This window comes from Diadema setosum, chromosome 19 (genome assembly GCF_964275005.1).
Source record: "Diadema setosum chromosome 19, eeDiaSeto1, whole genome shotgun sequence".
Taxonomy (NCBI): Eukaryota; Metazoa; Echinodermata; class Echinoidea; order Diadematoida; family Diadematidae; genus Diadema; species Diadema setosum.
This window is the reverse complement of record NC_092703.1, coordinates 3,014,563-3,038,671: the sequence shown is the minus strand read 5'-3', so window position 1 is coordinate 3,038,671 and position 24,109 is coordinate 3,014,563. Positions and strand designations below refer to the sequence as shown.

Genomic DNA, 24,109 nt, shown 5'->3' with positions numbered 1-24,109 from the left:
AGCGCCTCTATCTTTCACCTCGTGCGAAATCTTGTACAATCGCACTCGTGACCATTCACTATTTGTATACTATGTCACCAAATTCTTCAGTTTTGACAGGTTGTCTTACACCGCTCAGTATAACCTGTATTGAAAATATCTGTATTGAAGATATCTGTACAGAGAAAATGTATTTGAGCAAGATTAACATTTTAAACAAAAAATGAAATAACCATAGGCATTATCGTGTTATTTCCTATGAGACAGGAAAGCCAGATGTTACGCGCTAAATGATAACTTAAGTCATAGAGCATCTAGTTAACATGATAAGAATTAAATCTGTAAAAAGCACACCTCATCCCGATTGCACACTTCTACTTGCCTTCTCCCACCAACAATTTTTTCCTCCCACCTATGTCGCATTTCTAGTCATTTATACTATAATGCTGCTTACGTTCCCCACTTTGATTGGAACACAGACAACTGTAAGACTGCACCATTGGTTTAAGAATCATTACTTTAATCAAGAGTGTAATCACACACAGCCGACAGCCCTATTTACAATGCCATACTTACACCTCATGATGCTTTCTAAAGCAGCTTAAAATTAAAAGATTTCTTGAAGTACATGAAAGAAATATTTGATGCAGCTTTAAATGATTTTAGCAACCCTTCCTACTGCCCCCTCGATACAATCAAATAACAATTAGCCCATACATATCAAGAACTCCGAAGGTAAGGCCATTCAATGTATAGTAAGGGCACTAGATCTCGCGCAGGGACTTAATGGTCGCGCATAGTGAAACTGCGTATAGCAAGCAATATTACGCGTGGAACTAAGCGCAAAATTTGCCAATACGCCCATGGAATAGACATACCTGACAACCGCTAAACATGAGAAGGAAGCAGGTAAGAAATTTTGATTTCGAACAAAATTTTCACTAAATTTCCAATTTTTTACCTTGTAATTTACCTACCTTAGCTTAAAATCTGTTTTAAGGATGTTGTAGCCTAGACGTGTCGTCTCGCTCGTCTCGTTCGTATGATCATAGCCGATAAAATTCGTAATTTGTTCAATCGATCTTTTATAATATTCTACGGAAGCCGAAGCACGTTACAGCCGCAGAGAGGGGCAGACACTTTCACGCATGAAACTACATAGGGCAGCTGCGCGATCTTTACATACCCCGAGAAATTGAACGCATAAAATTAAGTCCGACATACAAACGGCAACAGCGCACTACTCCGTCATCGTATCATCAAGAGATTCTGGGAGGTGATTTTTCTGCATTTTCGTGATATTTATTGAGAAATTCAGGTACGATTGTGGAATAATTTCTATTATAAGAGCATCACAAATTTTCGTGCGCGATATCTAGACCCCTCAACCATACACATAGTCTCCATGGTAAACTTCATTAGGCTTTGGCATGCCACTGACCTCTCCACAGAAGCACTGATATCATTTCATACCCTGTATCTGTTTCCTCAGTCCTGCGTTGATAGAAGTCCTTCCTTTTTTCAGAGATCCTTCTAGTGTTGTGAATAGTGAATTGGTACAGCTCTTGTTCGAGCCTTTGACTGACCAGGCAGAGTAAACACTGTAACTCAGTCATACATCCACAGCTCTAATGCAAATGTTCTACCATCTGTGGATTTCAATTGGTGTATATGTTATGGTTCTAACATAGATTGTCTGTGCATCCAAGCTACAGGATGCTGTTCTCAATACTGTAAAACGAGGAATGTTCGCGTGCATTTTAATTTCGTGAATTTCGCGAGCACCAAGATTCGCAAAATTAAAATGCACGCGAAATTTCTTGTCTACACTGTATGCATTGAACGCCAGTGACAATTCGCGAAAATTTCATGCCACGAAAAAGGCCGTCGGCTCCAATTCACGAAAATTTTGTGCCGCGAATATATCATGTTTTACAGTATTCTGCTGCACAAATAGCCCCCATCATTGATCTGAAAAAGGACAGATTTGAGCAAAGCGATTTGTCTGCACCACTGAAACTCCTGAAATATTTCATTTCTACACATTTAAAACCTTCAGGAATTAAAGCTGACTGAGATTATTCAGTAATAGAGCACAGTGAGCTCTTAGACTGCTTAGACTCTTCCAAACTGGCAGTATCTGTTAATATTGACAATGCTATTCATGTGCAGTGGCCAATCCCTGCCAAGGCACTAAGAAATGAACAACACTTCACCACTGAAGAGGAAAATATGTGCCATAATTACTGCCTATTTGGCCTTCATATTCAGTCACAATGCTTCTAATTCAAACGTTGTTCATTGAAATGTACCCTACTCATAAGGTCATTGCTCTGACAACCTGAAACCTCACTGGAATCTTGTGAATGCCAGTCCAAACGCATAACTTGGAATGGCGATTATTTCAGTCATTTCGGCATGAATTTTTTCATTACATTTTACAACAATCAGGAAGAGACTGTTAAAGACGTTAAGTAAGGAGAAGCTGCTTCAAACTTTAAATCCATCACGATTTCACTTTACCACGGAGATGATGTGCTTCAAACAATTATTATTAAACATGAGCATGAATCAAACTCATGGACCGAGGATTGATGTGCCATTTCTTGCATTTTGTACACTTGTGTCGGAAGCTCTTACCGAGATTCATTTCTGGAGATTCTTGCCATACAATATTTCATGTTGGAACTCCTCTCCTGAACTTGACGTCACTTTGTGTTGAAGATTGTTACAAGTTGGAGCAAAAAAAGTAGGCTGTTCCTTTCTGTTGTCAATTCGACCAACAATCATTATTAACGCTCAGGTCTACTGTCTGACTCGTCCTTCATGGTTAAACAATATGAATTACATGTACAAAATGTATTTACTGGGAAATTGTACTGTACAAGGATAGCTGATGAATAGATTCACCACACTCGGTATCCCTTGATTCTTCAATGATTTTCAACGTTTGCCGTTCTCATGTCCTCATGTCATCAATTAAATTGGAAATGCCGATGGCTCACTCATGCCCTTCTCTGAGGTGCCTTCAAATGACCGGAACACGAAGTTCCCCGAGGAGGTCATGGACATCAGTCGTCGTACTCGTTGATGATGAACTGGTAGACGAAGGTGGCCTTCTTGCGCGTGATCTGCTGCCGATTTGTGGTCCTACTCCTCACCGCCTGCTCCTCCTTCTCGCGATCCTCCGGAGGACAGCGGAGGAAGAGTTCGCCAAAGATGGTTGCTGTCATAAATAAAAACATACAAAGAGAAAAGAATAAGGGATGGGGTAAAAGATGGCTATCATCACCTTGGTATGAGATGAAACTCTAAGCTATTGATTAAGTGTGTCTGTTTGACACAACTTGAACAGCAAGGCAAAGAGGTGGTTTGGATGGTAGTGTCTCTGCCTTGCAATCAAATAACTCAACTTTCGAGGCCTGCGAGTCTTGCTGAGCAGTGCTGTGTGTTATCATGCCATCCCCTTTATTAAATAGTAAGAGGCAAAAATACTTGGTCGTAGAGGTCCCATGTGCGAGAGAGTCACAACTCATGCACGTCAAAGATCCTGCTTCATTCATTCATCGAAAAGAGCATGGTGCATACCCAGTGAAGTGGTCCGCACAAATATATACAAGAAATTGTACCAGTTCATTTTTTGAATGATCTATAGGGATTTTTTTTTTCTCTTTCTTTGAGAGTGAATTCATTTTTGGGGTGGACTTCTTTAAAGGAATATATGTTTTCAGAGAGCTCCCATGCAGAATCAGGGAGACCTACAATGTAGCAGGTCTGGTTCTTGAAGGAGAGGGCAGAAAGAGAAAACAGACCAGGACCTCACCTAGTGTCTTGGCATCCAGTTTGTTGTCGTCATTGTGTAGGAGGAGCTCCCTGATGAGGGCCGTCAGGTACTTGAAGACGTTCCGATGACACTTTGGGAGCTGCTTCATGATCTAAGAGGAGATGGAGAAATTGGCCATGAGGCCTCAAGTCTCATGTACTGTACACAGACTGTGGGATGCTTTTAAAGGTGCATAGTCCTGGTAGTGTAGAGGGCGCTGTTGATGATACTGCCGATCACCGTTAGCAATGATACGAAGAAAGCCGAAGTTGAGCTGTCATCAAGAGTAAAGCGCGTAGGTGTTGCTAAGTAACGTTGCCTTCGTTGTCTTCTCTGCGCAACACGCAGTCTGTAGTAATGCCAGGGTGCGTGCATATGTGCTTCTTATTATGACATCACAAAAGAATTTTGCTGAAGCTGTCATACCCTCAGCCAAATCATGAGCCGAACTGTGATCGGACCACTGACTACAGTGAATCGGACTTCTTCGGACTCGGGGAAGTGGGCCACAGCGTAAGCGCTAAAGAGGAGTTGATAGCGTAGGTCTCTATAGGAAACTTGCGCCGTGCGCCCGCGTACGCATTTGACTAAAACACACCGGGACCATGCACCTTTAAAGGGGGGGGGGGGGATGGCTGTGGGGCAATGAGAGGTCAAGGGTCAAACAATAACCTGTACTAATGTACTTAACCAAAAACTGTATATTACAAAGTTGTTTTTTTTTTCAATTTTCATTTTATTTGTTTAAGAGACATGATCCTGAAATGACTTCATGCTATGAGTTCACTTTATGTCAACTTTATTTTTTTCTTGTTCCATGTTTTATCAGGCTTGCATATTTTGGATCATCTTGAACAACACATGTTAAAGGTAGGGGATACCTTTTACAGACCTCCCAAAATGCAGCAAAACATTAAATATTAACCTCAGGGGACTTGTTTAGGTCACTGCCGAGAAATTTGGAAGTCAACAGTTATCTACAATTTGAATAATGCACAAAACTCAACTACTCAGTAGTTCTGTGTGTCAGCCACACTTAAGCATTTTTGTTGCAGTCTTCTGTATCTTTTATCTATAAACACAAATCTAAAAGTATAAGAGCTGATGTAAAAACAAGTAGAGTGTGTGGCAAGAATGTATATAGAGATGTTTGTAAGTTTTGATGAACTTTCTTCACAAAATATACATGATGGACACACATGCAGTGCATGGGTCTGCAAAGGTAGCCTAGTAATGTACTGGAATTTACGGTGAGCCCCGAAAAAAATTCAATTCAAAATCTAACGGTCAATAAAAATGTACTAAATGTTACCTTCCACTTTCAATACTTTATGGGAGTTTCTAAAATGATACTCTCTTCAACATACCACTGTATTTATACAACTCTTCATGTAAGGCATGCAAATGGGATTCCCTACCTTTAAGGGTAAAGTCAATGCACTACTGACCTGTTTGCACAGTACAAAACTGTTGGCCCCGTCGAGACACTTCTGGTAGCACTTGTAAGGGATGACTGGTTCCCTGAGGCTGGCCAGGAACACCAGAAGAGACTCCGCTACTGAGTGGATGTTGCCAGCTGGGGGTTAAAGGTTAAGGGTCATGACACTGTGTGGGTGATTTTAACTCTCACAAGACTCAACAGTACATGGAGTAATGTGTGCATGTTCAGGCCACATGATTCTCGTTAGGCTATCTTAACCACATCATTCACCTTTCTAACTCTATACCTGGTATACATCCATGTACTTAGCTGCAGTGTAAGCAAGTCGGACATATCCATTTACAAAACAAAACAAAACAAAATGCAATATCCCACATGAAAGAAATTGTGACACAATAGTGATTGGGTAGGTATATGTATGAATGAATGAGGATTCATTCATTCATTCAAAGATTAGCTCCAGTTCATCTGTGTCTATTTATGAAGGGAGTAAATGGGTCTCGGGCAATTACCCCCTGGGCAGCTACTCTGGACCCTTCCCCTTCTCCTGGCCCTAATCCTAATCCTAATCCTGAACCTAATACTAACCCTATCCCAAACTCTTGACCCTAAACTTAACCCAACCCTAATCTTTGGTCTAATCTTACCACTAACCAGTATTTAGCTTGGGAGGTCATTGCACTCTAGGGGTAATTGCTCGGATACGGTTCAAAGCAGTGAATGTGTTAACTGGTAAACAAGAGACCCGCGGGTCTAGCGCTCACCTGAGTATCGCAAGTTCACCTTTCACGCAGTCACTAATCTAAATTATTCACAGCTCTACTAAAATTTGACCAGGCTTCTCAAGTAGAAGATGAAAATGTACAATAAGGGCCGAAATTTTTAAAGATTCCTTAATTTGGGGGGATTGGGGGCCCCCTGGGGCCCTCTGGGTGGGGCATGGTGCCCATTTTGATAAATTGAGATCCTGACCCCCTAGGGATGCTACTGCCAAGTTTGACGAAAATCCATCATGAGGTTTTCAGGAAGAAGATGAAAATGTACAATTCAGGCCCCCATTTGGACCTTCCCTGCCCCCAAGAGGGGCACCCCTGGATTTGCTATGAACAAACTTGAAACTACAGTCATTAATGTACTCACTCATAGTATTATCGTAGCTCTATAACTTCTGATTCTAGAGAAGATTTTTAAAGATTCCTTCATTTTTTTTTGGGGGGGGGGGGTTTGGCCCCCCCTGGGGCCCCTGGGTGGGGCATGGTGCCCATTCTAACAAATTGAGATCCTAACCCCCTAGGGATGCTACCTGCCAAGTTTAGTGAAAATTGGTCATGGGGTTCTCAAGCAGAAGATGAAAATGTATAATTTAGGCCCCATTAGGACCCCTCCCCACCCCCCTCCCCTGGGTCCCAAGGGGGGCACCCCTGATTCTGCCATGAACAAACTTGAAACTACAGTCATCAATGTACTAACTCACAGTATTAACTTAGCTCTATCACTTCTGGTTCTAGAGAAGAAGATTTTTACAGATTCCTTAATTTTGGGGGGTTTGGGCCCCCCGGGGGCCCCCTGGGTGGGGCATGGTGCCCATTTTAAGAAATTGAGTTCCTAACCCCCTAGGGATGCTACCTGCCAAGTTTGATGAAAATCGGTCTTGGGGTTTTCAAGAAGAAGATAAAAATGTAAAAGTTTACGCACGACGCACGATGCACGACGCACGACGGACGCCGGACGAAGGGCGATCGCAATAGCTCACTTGAGCCTTTGGCTCAGGTGAGCTAATAAGGAGCATAAAAGCCTAAGCTACAATAAACACATCTTGATTCAAGACCCCAAGAACGCTTGCACTCAAAGACAAATAACTTCAAGATGAGCATGCATGTAGGTGAGCAGCGCCCCCTAGTGGCGGAAAGGATACGAATCTCCTCTGGGAAGCCTGTATCCAGGAAGTCCCTGATGGCAAGCACCTCTGCATGTAGACCCTCCTGGCTAAATAGATTCTCCTGTTGAAGGGGTAAATGTGTATAGGAGAGGCGGGGGGGGGGGGGGGGGGGGCGGGGTGCAGAGGCGGGAGTGGTATACGGGAGAGGCAGGATGAGCATGGAAAGACAGAAAAAAGAACAATGGGAGAGTGTGTAGGAGAGATGAAGAGAATGAGAAATAGATAGAGAAGAAGAAAAGCAAGGAGGAAGGGAGTTAGGTGAATACAGGAGAGATGGGGGGGGGGGGTGCAGAGGTGGGAAGTATGGGGGAGAGGCAGGATGAGCATGGAAAGGCAGACAAAGGAACAACGGGAGAGTGTGTATGAAAGATGAAGAGAATGAGAAATAGATAGAGAAGAAGAAAAGCAAGGAGGAAGGGAGTTAGGTGAATACAGGAGAGATGGGGGGGGGGGGGGGGTGCAGAGGTGGGAAGTATGGGGGAGAGGCAGGATGAGCATGGAAAGGCAGACAAAGAAACAACGGGAGAGTGTGTGTGAGAGATAGAGAATGAGAAATAGATAGAGAAGAAGAAAAGCAAGGAGAAGGGGAGTTAGGTGAATACGGGAGAGACAGAAAGAGCATTCACATCACAACATTACATGAATTCATGTGATTTCATTTCATTTCATTTCATTTATTATCCATAAGATGGAAAAGCTTTGTGCCTCAAGTGGCATACATGACTATGCATACATGTACATGAAATACACATTTGAAAGTAAAATGCACAGAGTAATAAAAACAATGCATATGAGAAAAATATGTGACATGGATAGCTCAGAAATCTTTTCACCCAATCTGAAAAATGTTTGTTAGTCTCTTTGATAAGGTAATCTAATAAACTTTGATTCACACACCAAACATTCTTGTCTTTCTAGCGTGAGGTTTTTCCAACTCTACAAGAATTTTACCATAGGTAAAGCAGGAGCAGCATCAAATTAACTGAACACAGGCTAAATCTAAAATCACTGAATGAGTCACATGATATTTGCAGTCATCATGTCAGATATGAAGAGTTTTATTGCAAAATGGGCTAGGCGCCATTTTTAAACATTTTTAAGTAAGTCCATCATCGGATAGAGCAAAATAAAACCTTTCCAGGAATACTCACTTGTAACCTAACAATATTCTAGAAGATATGTGACCCGCTACAACATAAGGATCCGAAAGTCGGGGGAGGACAATTTTCTGAAAATGGCATGACATTATTTCCTTACTCTTCTACTTTAATTTCATATATAGCACAACTCATATAAGTACTCGGTTGCAGAGATATTGATGATATTATTAGCGCATGTCAAGTGGTTGAGGAAATCAGAGTTTCGAGAAAACGCCTTCAGAGTTTTCCTTCCGACGCTAACATGATCAAGGGGAGGCGAGACAGTTTTCACCGCTTGACAATAGAAGGCAAGCTCCTAGCCACCTCCACAATGTTCATTCAAGCTTAGCGACAGCGATCTACGCACGACCAATCAGTAATTAGGATGCCACGCACTGACCAATAAGATCACTCCCTCGTTGCTAGGGCGGAGTCTAGCTGCGGCGCTAAACCCAAATCTTCGGACATGTCTCTGTTACGTTGGAAGTTGGGAAATCATGGCCCAGAAAAACGCTGATTTCTGGCCTTTCCTTTGATCATTTACCTTCGAAATTTCGGCAGATGATAGACAAAACATTAGACTACAGAATTATGCCAAAAACAGAAATCCGATTGTTTTGACCCATTTTGATGACGTGACTTCAAACCCAATTTTCTCGGCTCAGCCGTCAGCGACTTTAGGATCCTTTTGTTGTAGCGGGTCACATATAATGAATATCCCTTATTTTCTTTGTTTTAGCACCTTTGATAACACATATCTCAACTTAACAAGAATGGAGTTAATTCCTTTTGCGATAAAACCCTTCATATGTCCATCTTCAATACTGTTACAACTGCAAGAGAAGAGTCACTAATCCAACAGCGCCCTCACCTGATGAATGCCGTTCCTGAAGAGGTAATCTACCAGCATCCAAATCTCCTTTGGAATGTCATAACTCTTGAAGTCTGCAGCGCTCTCCTTTACCTTGGCATTTTGTTCCTGGCACACCGAGAAAAAGAAAGAAAGAAGGTGGGGGGGGGGGGGGGTAATTATAGAGTATCTAATGCAGTCAGTGCTGTGCAGGTAAAACACCAGCATTTCTGTCAAAAGCAAAACCATATGGCTACTGTGGTAAGAGAAAAGATGGTTCTTTCATATTATCCAGTCCAGTCCGCTGGACGTGCATGGGAAGCATGACAAGTTGAAATATGCTTCATACATTATGCAAGATGTCTTGTTTGCTAGATTTACACAGCTGGGTAACGGGTCATGATCCAACAAAACAGGCTCAGGGCCACTAAAACTCACTGCCAGGCAGAGAAAATGAATGGGACATATGCGTATCTAAATTACTTGGTTCTTAACCAAATGCCCATTCGGGCAATTTGTAGAAGATCTGTAACGTATGGAAGGTATACACTGCATAAGCAAAGCATTCCATGAATGACCCAAGCCACAGTGGTGAGGATGAGCTGTTGTAGCTCAGTGGTAAAGACCTTGGACTATCAATTATGAGGCCCCTGGTTCAAGTCCCCTAGCTGCAGCAATTGTCCTCCTAGGCAAGGCACTCAATCCTCTTTGCCTAGTCATTCAAAAGTGACTCTAGGTTGTCAGTGCCATGGTTGTTTGCATACAAGCATTCACTGCTTTCTTGGTGGTCACATAAAACAAATCGATTTAAATCAAATCATTTCAAATCATTTCAATTAAACACTAATCCAATCCCCCATATACATGCAATGACCAACAGCATGGTTGTGATGACCGCTACAGCTTGACCGTTCAACTCACCAGGTCCACCACTTCCTGCATGGTCATCTCGCTGATGGGTTCGTGCATCTTGACCAGTGCCTCGATGGACGCCCCAAAGCAGCTCGGCCGGTAGCTACCACTTACTGTGATGTGATCATGTGGTCAAGGATGTCATAACAAGTGGAATTTTGCTTCCTGAGCTCTAAACATACACCTTGGAACAGTTTCAGTAGGACACAGTTGTAATCCCCGTTACACATGCTGACTTTCAACGATAAAAAAAGGAAGTTTCCCAAAACACATAGTGGATTGACTAAATGCGGAAAGACTACTGAAGCAGTCACTGATATTTGAGGAAAACCTTACCATCTTGCAAAAGCCATTAGTTTTTGAAGTTTTATTCAATTCCATATGTTGCCCTCCTTACAATGTAGATGACAACACTACAATTTGTGATGTAATAAATTCAGAAAACATCCCCATTAAGATGTAAACTTTTGATTCCAACACTGGCTTAGAAAAACATAAGACATATGCAATGCATCCTAGTGGGCACAAGAATAATAAAAAAAAAATTCAGTTAGTTCTACTTATGAATACCTATGATAGGAAATCACAATCAGGACAATTCACATGGTTTCTAAAGATTGCTACAACATAAGAAATCTCTCAATATCTTCCAAGAAACTTCTTTTTCTATTTTCTTTTTTGACTGTTGAATTTTGATGGCCAGTGTTACCAAGGTACTGCATAACGCAAGTGATGACTGAAGAGTCCTATGCAAAAAAAAGTACAAATACACCTGTGAAACTGCACAGACATTAGGTGACAAAAGGCAGCAGGTACTTCATGCTGTAAAGGATATATAGTAATCTTTGCCGTTCTCCAGGTGAAGAATCAGTATGTCCTCGGCTTTGTCGTGGCCGGCGTTGAACGCCGACGCCGTCGTCTTGTCGATGTATGCTGTAACTTTGACCTCCACCATGTCTCCTGTGGGGGAAAAAAAGAAAAAAAGGAAAATTTAGAGTGACAGAGGAAGCTGCTAAAAACTGGCCCATTTTTTGATCAATGCAGTCCTCTGAACAACCACAGAACACTGCCTGCATTAATTTTCATTGCTCATACAAACAGATATAACACAATGTGAATTCAATGATTTGACAGATGGATACATCCATGAGAAAGATCTTAAAGACATCAATGCACAATACCAAACACAAAGGGTGACTGCATAACATTAGTGATGAGAAAGTAATAACCATTTAGAAATTTGTATAATAAACAAATTCCACAAACATTATAAAAGAGGCATCCTGCACAGATGACAGAAAGGCCAAGCATATAACAAATTTGTTTAACCAAACAAATCCCTTAAATTCTCCTGTGTCTAACAGTTTCCTTTGAGTAAACAGTGCCTTTAAGGTCAATAAAGCAGAGCATCTCCCCGGAGGGGCTGACCAGCCTACCTGGCATCATAAACGTGGACTGGGGCTCCACCTTGAGCCAGGGCTTGCACGGCGACTTGTCGTCCAGCTTGGCCACAAACTCTATCAGCGTGTTGACCTGTCCCGTGTTGGCCACCTCCACCATCTCGACCATCTCCTCCATGAAGCGCAGCTCACCAAGGTTCAACTTCACCATGGCAACGAGATGCAGAGGAAGAAAGGGAAAAGAAGATGTGAAAAGTCACCAATGGAATGTCAGACTGGATGATTACAAATGTTACACACAGTATTCTAACTGCCTTGACATATTGGGTGTTTTGACTGTGCACCACACCAAAAAAATATTGGAAGATGGCGGCACATTCACACACTGTTCTTTGAAGCATAGTAGGTAACATCTTGAAGTGTGATTAGGCAATTATTTATTCAAAAGTTAGGAAAAGCTTAAAAGCGTTGATTGGGAATGATAAGGACGTTAAGTTGTTACTAAAAGCCATACAGTTAGTGGCGCCGTAATGCTCTTATCATTTTCAACCAATGATAGTTTCATTTTCTGATCTTTGGTGGGTTGTTACAGAGGGCAGCAAACTAAACAGACACAGCCTGACTCACACTTATAGTAGTATCAGCAGAAGACAGATATCACTAGTTGTGAATTTTCCCAAAGAAATATGATGCTTCATGGGCACACATATTCTCAATACCTGAATTCCTGAGCACGTTTCTTCTCTTGACAAGGAGTGGAAGAAATGATTGACAGACAAGGTATGGTAGAAAAAGAAGACTCACCTCATTCCTGCCAAGGGTGACTTGAGGCAGAGCCTCATTCTCCTGCTTGTCCAGTTTTCGTATCTCCTCCTCCACCACTTCCCTGAATTTCTTCTCGTCCACGACTTTCACCTGCGGCACAAGGAAAGAGAAGTGAATCATATTGCATTTATCAAATTGATACTACCAAATATTTTACAGACAAAAAAAAAGAACTGCTTTTACTATTATCCGACAAAGCTTTTTCAAGCACATAAAAGAGCAAAACATCAGGGAATTACTGAACATAAGCTTGCTCCACTTGATGAGCATTTCACAAATCATTTGGTAGTCCTGCAGAAACTACATGGAAGGTGGTGACACATGGATGAAAAAAAAAAAAAACCAACAACAACAACCAAAAACACCCAAATTATCTAATCTATGAGATTTCCTTCACAATGAAATCTGCATTCATTTACCAGGCCTTCCAACCTTTCTGACTAAAAATAGGGATGATCTGGCTCAGAAGTAGGAAAGGGCAATTCCCATAGGATTGTGTAGTAAAATTATCAAGAAAAATAGGAAACACCTATCAAAACAAACAATTGGGAATGGACAAAATTCTGACTCTTTCCTCCTAATTCAGAATGGTTGGGAGGTCTGCACTCACCCAAAAAGTATAAATCAAATGTACACTTGTACCATTCAACCTCCATACAGAATTGGAATCCTCATAGTATTGCATTTCATTTTTTAACTGTACGAAAGGAAAGAGATGTTACAAGGAAAAAAAAAAATTCTCCCAAGTTCTCACCCCTATATCATAGAGGGCACTGACGGGTTTGTGGTCACTCAGCTTCAGCTTCATGTGACTCCGGTAGACCTTCTGGGTGATGCGGTCACCACGGTGAAGGATGCGATCACACCAGGCAGGCACACGCTGTTTCTCACTGAATTGGAACAAGGAGATAATGTTTATGTTTTATACAAAATTACATGACAACTTATCAAAACACTTCTTATATTTGTCCGTCTAAATTCTCCTGAATGAGCACACCATCTCATCAATTGTATGGTTTAAAGCATTGTTTCACAACAAATGCCAGATGCTTCAAAGTATCTGCAGAGCTTTCAAATTTTATAACATGCTATGATGCAGATCTACATACAATGTACAACTTGTATGTACAGACTCTTCCTACGTCCAACAAAAGTCTTTTCTTTTTTTTTTCTCTCTATTGTTGTTGATTATTTTTTTAAAACCTTATATGAAAGTTTGTCATGGCTGAGAAAGCACAAGAAGACATTAGTGAGTCAGGGAAACAGACTGACCATTCCTCAACTTATCAACAATCCTTGAAGAAATTGAGCTCTCATGCCAGTTTCTTTAAAATGAATTTGTAACTTTAGACTTTTCTCCTTAGGTAGAAAAGTTGATTTGTAGTTGTGTTGTTGTTTCTTCTTGAAATTGAATGCAAAGAAAGGACCCAGGTTTCTCCCTCATTCTTCTTGCTTTGGAACTCCATGCTTGAAAAAACAAAACAAACCGACAAAAAAATACACACACACACACACACACACAAATAAACTAAACTGCCCTGACACATCTCAATGAGGGGAGTTCTAATGCAATTACAATATTTCACAAAGTAACTCTTATTCATCACCAGCCCCCCCCCCCCCCCCCCCCCAGTGGAGTACTACCTCTTATCCCTTTGTGTATGTCTTGATTTTTTGTGTGTTTTTTTTTCCTGTTCCTGGATGACACCATTAAAAAGGCAAAGCAGCTCCCCCGAGTCCCTTACCTGTTGTCCCACTCATCCGTTCCTGAGTTGTACTTGTAGGTGGGTCTGAATCCAATGGGCCCCTCCTGGAATCCTGCAAAGACTCTCTGGCATTCCCGCTGCCTGTTTAGCTTCAGAAGGATGGGGAAGGATCAAAAAAAAATAGAATAAGATAATAATAATAACAATACAACCATGTCAAAGAAGCCATTTCACAGTTTCAATCTGAGCATGTGCAGTTAAAGGTCATTGCAGACCTTCTCTCAACATGGATTTGCAACTGAGGTATTCAAAACCTGGATAGGGCTTCATGACAACTGTGTTGTAAATGAACCAGTTGCAGATTGGAATCTACAGGTGAATGTAAATTCTTTTCAGCAACATTAACAAAAGCCATTTATGCAGCACTGACATGTAAATTACCACTTCCTGCATGGCTGTGTTCAACTGCTCTTCTTGAAGACTATTCCATGTATTGCAAAGTCTGTGGTTGTAGAGGTCATTGCAGACTAGTGCTAACTGTGAACTGGCTTATTTGGTTGAAAGAACACACATCACACTTCACTACTACTCCCTCATACAATTAATTAAATTGCTCAAAGAGGGCCTGTATGACAAAGGTCTACAATTTTTACTATGCAACTAAAATCATACAGCAGGGATTCACACATTTGCAATTCAAAGCCGTTGTCCACCATGTGCATGTTCCACTCTCCATCACCTTCCAGTAGTGTAGTATTTTCTTTCTGAGGGTCTTGTCTGTGCAAACATTTTCGTTCATAAATTTCAACAGTAGTGTACATGCTGTCCATCATTTCACACAAATGCAAAGCACATTGAACAGTATTTCACACAGACATGGATGAAAGCCAAATCACCCCTTTTCTCCTTACCTGATCTTGCATCAGCAGCTCTTTGTATAAATTCTTTTCCGCCAGCATCTTGACTGTGTCTACCGGAATGTCGCTGACACGGTAGTTCAGGTCCCCCATCCAGATGACAACACTGCAATGTATTCAGACAGCATGAGTGGCTTTGATCATTCTACTGAAATATGTACTGCTTTGATGCTTAACTGTACACAAGACATCTCTGGTCTGTAGAGATTAAATGTGACAGGTAGAAAGTCGATTTCACATGGTATTTTCATACTGGGTTAGGATTTGAACTAACAATACGAGTACAAATACGAAATAATACATTTAACAACGATGATAATGATGACAAAGGCGACAGTGACAGCAATATCATGAAAAGAAGACAAACACACCAATCATTCCTGGTGATTATGGTACATCAAGTATATCGATATCACACGACTGACAATATCAATGACATGGTCTGTGGTAAATACCAGACAAAATTCACATCACGGTCACGTTATGCTATCTGCCCAATTGATCAAACTCACTCTAATCAACTGAAGCTTATTCACTTAACAGTTTGAGGTCTGTGTGACAATAATGCAATGTGATGGTATCTTCTAGTTGAAAGCACTTTCATGCTTCCATACCCCTGGTTCTTTTTGATATCATCCTTGTAATCATGCCACAGCTATCAATTTAGAAACACCTGAGTTCTTGTTGCTTTAATGAAAAAGACTGGGGGAAATGTAAAGAAAAAAAAAATGCATGAAAACTCCTGAGAGCAGGTGGCACGCCTAATGCCTGTCATGAATATTTGAGCGACGAAGCACAGAGATGGAGCAATGACATAATGAGGGCGACATTCACGAGGCCGTGATAGAGAAAGAGAGGGGAGATGGTGTTGCCATGGCAACTCACTCGTGCTGCATCACGCCCAGGGGCTGGCGGTTCTCCCGCTCGAACTTCATGCGGGCGCAGATGTCGTGGTAGTCCTGGTTGCGCCTCTCGAACTCCTCCATGTGGGCCGCGAGATGCGAGTTGATGAAGCAAAAGGAGGTGTTGTGGAAGTTGAACCTCACCGCCACAGCTCCCTTGTTACCCTGGAAGGAAAGGAGTTTAAAGGTACAGTCACATCTTCAGAGGTTAATCAAAGAAGAAATATTGCTCCTCAGTGTTTTCTTGTCACCCTGAGGTTGCCTCAGAGCAGAGAGTCCAATTCCTACATCAGGCACCAGTACCTGATGATGATGATTTAAAAAGAGAAATGAAATGCATGGGAAAGAAACAACACTGAACTCCTTTAATTACAGACAGCTAACAACAGCCATCATAATGTACAGTATTCATGCCTGTGTTTATCACCACTGCACAGTCCACATATATCACAAGCAGTTTTGTTTTCTTCTTCTTTTTATTTCTTCAATAAGGACTATATTGCTTAAAAGATTACAAGTGTATGATCTAATATTATGTGTATCAAATCAACGATGCAAAGTTTGATGATAAAAACGGCATTTCCCCCTTTAAAGGGCACGAGGACTTTTTTGGAAAAGCAATCACCTGATCACCAATGCCTCTGAATTTTTAATTGGCTGATGCAGGCAAGCAGTATGCGTGATGTCAACTTGTGACCACAGTCCACTGAGCCTCCAAACACTCATTGCAAATTGTTCACTGCGTTTTTGCACATCTCCTTAAATATGAATATGCATTTTAGTTTTCCCCTCCCATCTCATTAATATTTACATTTCTCCTCACAACAAGCAGGCATACACAGGAATCATTGTGTGAAGAGCGAACTCTCTAATTCAGCTTTATTAAAGAAACTATGAAAATATGACAACACCATTACAAATTATATGTAACGGGTAAATTGGAGTCACTTGGTGACCAATTTTTTATAGTAAAACTATTGTGATGTAATTTTACCATGCACACACAAAAAAAAAACCAAACCCCAGATTGCGCAAATCTCTCATCAAATTCGAGTTTCCATCAACTAACGATTAACACTCTAAGAAATCACTACTCCTCATATCATCACATAACACAACGCAGTGAAACAAATAAGAATAACACAAAAGATTTATTTTGTTTGTTTTATGTTGGTATTGTCTGGGGCAAATTATTTGTTGTATGGGGCCCCAATTTTTTTTTCTTTCTCCTCTTTCTTTAAAACACACACACATAACACAAAATGACACACACACACACACACACAAAAATTATATGCTCTGAAGTTTTATTTTTAATCATTTTCATCTCCTATGATGATAATACTTGACAATAGTGATAGCACACTTACAGAGCTCTTTTAATGTTGTCTGGGATAAAGGGGGTGGGGGAGATATTTCTGATATAAGTGGTTATAAATCCTGGAGTTCAGACCTGATGTTTCTCTACTATGAGTACATCTAAACTCACCATTTTACCCATAATGCCTGTGCCCACAGTTTCTGCGATGATGTCGTCAATGTAGGGAAAGTGCCTCTCCAAAATGAATACAAGTAGCATCATGCCCACGAGACGAATCAGTTTGATCTGTTGGGACCATCAAAGGTGAAAGGTCAAACGAAATCAGCACAAACGCAATGGCAAGCAGAGTGCTGCGAATACCAAAACTACTATAACACTTATAACACTGTTGGTTTTTATTTGAGTTTAGTCCTGCTGAAGTACCACCGAGCATGATCCCTATATGGCATATGGCATCAGCATCGCGAAAGTGAAATTGCAAGTCAAATTGATGTGTTGGAATAGGAACTATTCTTGATGACAACTCCCTTTTTCTTTGTGAGCAGGCAATCTGTTGCCTCAATAGAGATGTATTTACGTCTCGTCAGAAATGGTTCTATTGCAGCAGTGAATTCTAATTCTATCTGTGTATGTCAGAATGCGTGTGTAGCAAAATGCTGGCAAATTGAATGTCATTAGGGGTAATTTAAATTTTGTTCAGTGTTAATGCCTTAGCCGACAATGTGTTGCATAGCTCAATTAGATAACATACTGTAGGATGATGTAGTACAAACATATGTGTACAATAGTATGCATAATTAATTCATCACGAATGACTATCAATGTTGATACAAGGTACATATTGTATATCGTCGCTGGGGTGACAAAACCTCATATCTCAAAATTGTCAAATGTTCAGGAGAGCGAAAAAACATGGCGGCCAAAGCACTATAGTGAATGGGAAAGCCTTCTCTTTGACATGTCATGGTGGCTTCATTTTTGGAGTAAGAGAGTTAGGATTTGGCCAAGACATCACTTGACCCATTATTTGACCATTAAGCTTAAAAAAAAAAAAAAAATTGACATTTTTTAGATACGAGGTCTTGTCACCCCAGCGACGATATGGACTAAAAGGGTATAGGTCTGAAAGTGCAATAATTCCGAGAGTCAAGACAGAAGGGGCTTGTTTTGTTTTGTTTTGTTTTTTTTTTTCTCTTTTCATTTTCTATCTGACAAGATGGCTGGATAGCCCATATTTAGCTGCACTAGCTGGTCTTCCATGGGGTCAAGTTGATGTATGTACTTTTGGCGGACCACTTTCACAGGTTAGTATACCCCTGCGTTAAATGAACAAAGCGAGATCTTTTACAAGACAGTGTGGGTTGTAACTCTCTCACGAACGGGACCTCAATTTGATGTCCTGTCTGAAGGACTAGACCCATGATAGGGGGGTAATTTTGATGGCTTCCCTCCCAAAACCCTGTGATAGGGGGTCAAATCCTAATCCATTTCCATCCTCAAAGGGGTATCTGTCAAGCCCTCCGCACACTATACAATCCGACTGGTTGTACAACCTGAAGACCAGAAGTGTGACATCACCAGCCTTGCCGGTTTCAGCCATACGACTGGGTCTTAGTGCCAGTCATAGAGATTTGACATGTTGAATTTCCACAACCGGTCGTGGGCTTTCAGCCATTCTCCATACAGTAAAATGCACGTACTTTTGGACGCACTAACTCAGTACGGTCATAAGCCTAGTTGTGTGGTCTGATCGTACAGTGTGCAATACCAAGACCTGGTATTATGGTCATAAGGTCGTATAGTCGTGAGTTGTATAGTGTGCGGCGGGCTTACGAATCTGGAACAATCATACGTGTATGGTTGACTGTCGGTGGAGGGGGTCATACCTTGACGTAGATCCCGTCTTGGTGGAGGCACATGACGACCCTCTTATGCCACTCCTCCTCCCTGATGGAGTCGTTGAAGAGGAACGCCTCCTTGCTCAGATCCAGCTCCTGGAACCCGATGGCGTACATGTCCGGGGGTCGAGGGTCGGCCGCCAGCCAGTGCCGTAGGTCCTCCGTCGCCCCCTTGCCGTTGACGTTCCATGTGCCGACAAACACCCTAGGAGGATGATTTTGGGGATAACAAAGGCTTAACTGAATAGAGATTTACAGTTTACAATTAAACTTACATGCGGCCTCATATCATGTCAGATTCATAAAATTGCGTGGCAGTGGTCTTCTACTTTCAGCATTTCTGAACATGCAAGACCATCTCCTATGCTTTCTAATGACATACCTGTATCATTTCTTTCATATAAGTTTTTAATATCTGCGCATTAACAGTTGAAAAGGTGGCTACCAAATACACACTGCTTTGAGAAAATCAGCTTAGAAGTTAAGATGCAGTCAAATGTGCAAAAGACTGTGTACAGAAATAGAACATATACATGTACGTCAATTTAACCCACCAAGTAAAACTACCATGTTTCACAATATCTAAAGCACTTCAGGTTACAAAATGTTTCGTACTTTGAAATTGGAAGAAGATGAATTAAAGATTTCAAACTTTTGATCTTTGAAAAGAAAATAAGATTGTTTCCCTCTGCTGGCCTTCACAAATGGCTGGAATTACACTGCGCACTGTGAAATAATATTTTTGTTGCATGAAATTTTCGCGAATTAGGAGCCGACGGCCTTTTTCGCGGCTTGAAATTTTCGTGAGTTGCCTCCAACATTCAATGAGTATAGCGGAGACAAGAACTTTCATGTGCATTTTAATTTTGCGAAACTGAAATGCACACAAACATTCCTCATTTTACAGTAGTTACCTGAAATTATGAGGAAAGGTGTACTCATCCTCTCTCCTCTTCAGGATCTCTTCCCGGATTCCTGCAGGCTTGAAGGGTTTGATGGAGGCATAGCCCTGCTTGTCTATCTCTGGGTTTGAACTCCTGGGGTAGAGACAGAGAGGGAGAAGTAACATGGGTGTGGTGGGGGAAGGGGTTAAAGCAGGTGTATCAAGTACTTGGTACTTGGTAGATGTCCTCCAAAAGGCTCCTTAAGAGGTGCTTAAACGGAAGGTGTGCCGTGTGCGGTCAGTCACCAATTTACAGTGCTAATTTTGTGGTTCTTTCTAATATTGTTTTGAAACTACCTAAAGATGGTTGGAAAAAGACTGAAGAGGGAAGGCAATGCCATTCTTTCATGATTCTTTGAAAAATACTTAATAAAAAACTGGTGGTTATGTACCCGTCCAATCCAGTTTTCCTTCAGAGAGATGTATTCCTTATAGTTAATGTCCATTTGGCTGTGGATTATCTTGTATAAATGGGTAATTTGTGAAATCTGCTTTTCTGTTTGGAGAGGGATCCATCCAATGGAGTCTTTTAGAGCAGTTACACTTGAGTGAACAGAGTGTGATGACAAATAATAGCACAGTCTTCTTTATTGAGGGTAGCATGCTGCCACTGCTCTATCAGAGGGCCCTGCCTTTTAAATCACTATCCTAGTCATTGTAAGGTACCTGTTCATATGCCTGAGTTGAGAGGGACATGGTGGGTACGAATATCTTGTCTAAGGACGTAAGCACTAGATGGGATTTGGATCTGAGATGGAAAGTCAAGTGTCTTCCACTATGCCACAGAACCCCTCCCCCTCCCCTCCTCCATATCTATGAACGGATTCATGATGAATGCAGATTGTAATACTCTGTATAAATCATCAGATGTGGCTCCTGCTGTGAATCTGGGGACAGCTTCATTTGGGGACTCTTGGTTCTGCCACCACAGCAAGACTAGTTCACCGACATATTTGAATTTAATGCCTACCTTTCCAGTACCTGTCATTTGTGACAACCACATATCTTGCCCCAGTCTTGTCCAACATGTAGCAAAAACTAGTAACTGTACAGGCAAACTGGATAAGAAGTATCAAAATGCATTGGGTATCTACAGGCAGATGGAACAGCTTGTTACCAGCTCCTCTAGAGGAAAAATATCCATAAATTTGATTACATCAGTAAATCTCATCACTCTCAATCCAGTGCCGACAGCTACAACTGCGTATTACTTGTATTTATAAACAACTTCTTACATAGATCCTACACAGATCTTTAAATCATGATGGGAAAAAAGCAAAGTTTTCTTACGTCAGTAACGACGACTTTGAAGTCGTCTCCTGGAATTTGTGCCCATCCAGGTCGGTGTAGAATGTACTATTCGTTGGCTCCTGGAAATGGTCGTCTTGAATGAGCATACCGCCGTTGCTGTCGAGCACCATGCCGGCAAAGTTGTCCTCGAATCCTGGCGTCACTCCGACTTTGTCTACACCTTGGCGGGGGCAGAAGAATGTAGGCAGATGCCACAAGAGTTCACATCTAATTCTGAATCTGGACTCCTATCACATGACCATAGACTCAAACAGTATGGAATGTATCATCGCCCACAAGATAGATTGACTCACTGGTAATTTAGGTAGCATGTAAAAACATTGTGCTTTCCACCATCTTGGAAGGTAGAATATCATCTGGGATGGTGCATCACAAATCTTTGATGTCACAGGTACTATAGTGACAAATGCATTCAGTGCCAATCTGATCTTGCTCCATAATAATTATCTCAAAATTTGCTGTCAGTGGATGTGAAAATTGCAAATCTCCAGATAAGGTGTGAATCTGTTTCACTGAAATGAGATCAGCTTTTGATAAATCACCATGGTGACACAAAATAAAAATGAAAAGATGAATGATCAAATACCTTTATGCCCTAGACTCTAACTTACCAGCTGTGTCTACTATTGAAGCTCCCTCAAGAAAACATCACTTCTTAAGTTGTTTTTTTTCCCTTGCTCTTGCTAGATATTCTTGAAATATATGGTCTTTTCAACATGGATGAATCTGCCAGTTTGCAGAAAAAGTTGCATTTGGATTTGAAGCTGCCATACACAAGGCTCTGAAGCACAGGAAAACCACATGACAGAACATTTGATGACATTCTATGTCCAAGTAACTGCAAGGTAGTAGCAGGGACAGAAAGGAGAAGAGGAGATATGTACTTGTAGCCCCACTATTACCACAGACATTGATGTTGCCCACAATGCTTTGTGTTACACAGGACATGGGAGAGACAGAGAGAGTGGAAACACACATCTACAAGAAACAAAGCATAGAGCACCGCCTTGATGCTACTTACTAGATGTCGAAGATGATGATGAGGATGATGATGAGGATGATGTCGAAGACGATGACGACCCCTCGTTATTCCCATAGTCCTGTGACACGTGCCAGGCTACAGAGAGAGTTCATAGCACATAGTCTTGAGAGTGTCACAATGAATTTCTAATGAATCTCTAGCACCACCCGCTAAAGCTTGTGATCTCAGTGAAAAGTCATCCACCTCCAAAGTGGTCAGGCTTGAAAGCCACCTTCACCAGCAAGTCTGACTTCATGCACTCAGTTGTTCATCTATAGCTGGGCTTCAATGCTTCCAAGAGTATGCAATTTTTAAGGCAGGTCTAACATTGCCCATTACATGTGGTTGACCTGACTGGGAATTCATCCATATCTGAAATTAACAGGCTTGGAAGTCACACCCCTCCCTAGTGGCTTGACTTCAATCATCACTTGCTGTTTCAGAAGCTTGGTGTGGTAAAAGCTTTTGAAAGATTTTATTCAAATCACTAGCTATAATAATAAAGCTGGATTACAAGAAGGTTGCTATATGTCTGAAAAGCTGGTAGCTTGAATGACCAACTACTTTGAAGGTAGATACAAAGTTTTGGGATTTAAAAAAAAAAAAAATCCATAAATGGAGTGACAGTAAAAGACTTTCTTCAAAGAAGGCATCACAACGGAGAGCTGTAGACCATACAATTTTCAATGGATTAGAATTCATGCTACACAGATGTTGCATGTGTACATCTTTATGTAAATGATTGTGCTGTAATGGGTGACAATGGAATAATTCTTGACCTAATGTCGTCATGGCAGAAAAGGCAGCCTTGGCGTTACTTTACATGAAGCATGCAGCATATACATGACAAAACATGCAAGTAATGAAGATACATGCAAAATATGTAAGATCAGATAAAATATGTGCAATAAAGAAGATGTACATGCAGCATAATATACAATGTTAACAGACTAGCATAGGATGTGAAAAATATCAAAAACATGTAACAGCATACAGCCATTATAAAAAAAATAAGTAAGAAGAGCGTGTATTATTGACATAGAAAACTGATAAAACACGGCACAAAACATAGAACATTGAAAACACGGAGCAAAGAGAATACATTTAAGGAATTTCTTTTGAGTAACGATTCATGACTCATATGCACAGTGTGTACAATGCTCTGTTTTGGCTGATAATCCCAGGATAACAGATCTGTGATGATACAATCATATCAATGTGGTGTGTAGTGTCACACAAACACACAACAAAATCCAACTTGATCTTCACATGTGAACCTGTCTTTACAGAATGCATAACATATTTGAAACTAGTGGAATGAGATGAAAAGGAATCTGGATTACAATACAAGAAAAGGTCTATACTAGAACTGTTCTTTGCATTCGAGTACAGTTGAACCTCTCGTATCCGGACAAGTTGGGACCGGGGCTCATCCGGATAAGGGATTTGGCCGGATACGGGAGACTCAATACTTTATACATGTACATATACATACACATGTACTGATGTAGCCCATTGTAGTACCACATGTAGTAATGTGTATACTGCAACCTTTTCATTGTTACATTTGGGGATGTCTGGGGATGTTGAAATGTCTGGAGGTAAGCAATTTGGAAGGAAATTTGATGTAATGTATGTTAATCATGTTGGAAGTAATATGTAATTCATGTGTGTTTGGGTAGAAGTTGTCAAGGAGTTGGGAATCCCCCTTTCCTCCCGTAATTATTTAAAGAAAAATCACGGCGAGATTGCGTCCATATAATAGAGAGATCCGGATAAAGG

At 41.1% G+C, this 24,109-nt stretch overlaps 1 protein-coding gene across 1 annotated transcript in view; it reads right to left on the bottom strand.

Moving 5' to 3' along the window:
- Nucleotides 1-2,908: 2,908 nt before the first annotated feature.
- The window catches only part of LOC140243023 (inositol polyphosphate 5-phosphatase OCRL-like), a 61,662-nt gene continuing 40,461 nt past the window's right edge, over nt 2,909-24,109 (bottom strand). Inside the window, exons 7-24 of the mRNA XM_072322764.1 lie at nt 22,328-22,423; nt 21,286-21,466; nt 19,967-20,089; nt 19,041-19,257; nt 17,323-17,439; nt 15,817-15,998; nt 14,926-15,037; nt 14,054-14,163; nt 13,063-13,198; nt 12,288-12,398; nt 11,520-11,685; nt 10,919-11,043; nt 10,093-10,203; nt 9,193-9,300; nt 7,159-7,243; nt 5,251-5,378; nt 3,803-3,914; nt 2,909-3,205 (exon numbers count right to left, since the gene is read on the bottom strand). Coding sequence (XP_072178865.1) covers nt 3,051-3,205; nt 3,803-3,914; nt 5,251-5,378; nt 7,159-7,243; nt 9,193-9,300; nt 10,093-10,203; nt 10,919-11,043; nt 11,520-11,685; nt 12,288-12,398; nt 13,063-13,198; nt 14,054-14,163; nt 14,926-15,037; nt 15,817-15,998; nt 17,323-17,439; nt 19,041-19,257; nt 19,967-20,089; nt 21,286-21,466; nt 22,328-22,423 — 2,375 coding nt within the window. The 3' untranslated portion in view covers nt 2,909-3,050. The remainder of the gene's footprint in view (nt 3,206-3,802; nt 3,915-5,250; nt 5,379-7,158; nt 7,244-9,192; nt 9,301-10,092; nt 10,204-10,918; nt 11,044-11,519; nt 11,686-12,287; nt 12,399-13,062; nt 13,199-14,053; nt 14,164-14,925; nt 15,038-15,816; nt 15,999-17,322; nt 17,440-19,040; nt 19,258-19,966; nt 20,090-21,285; nt 21,467-22,327; nt 22,424-24,109) is intronic.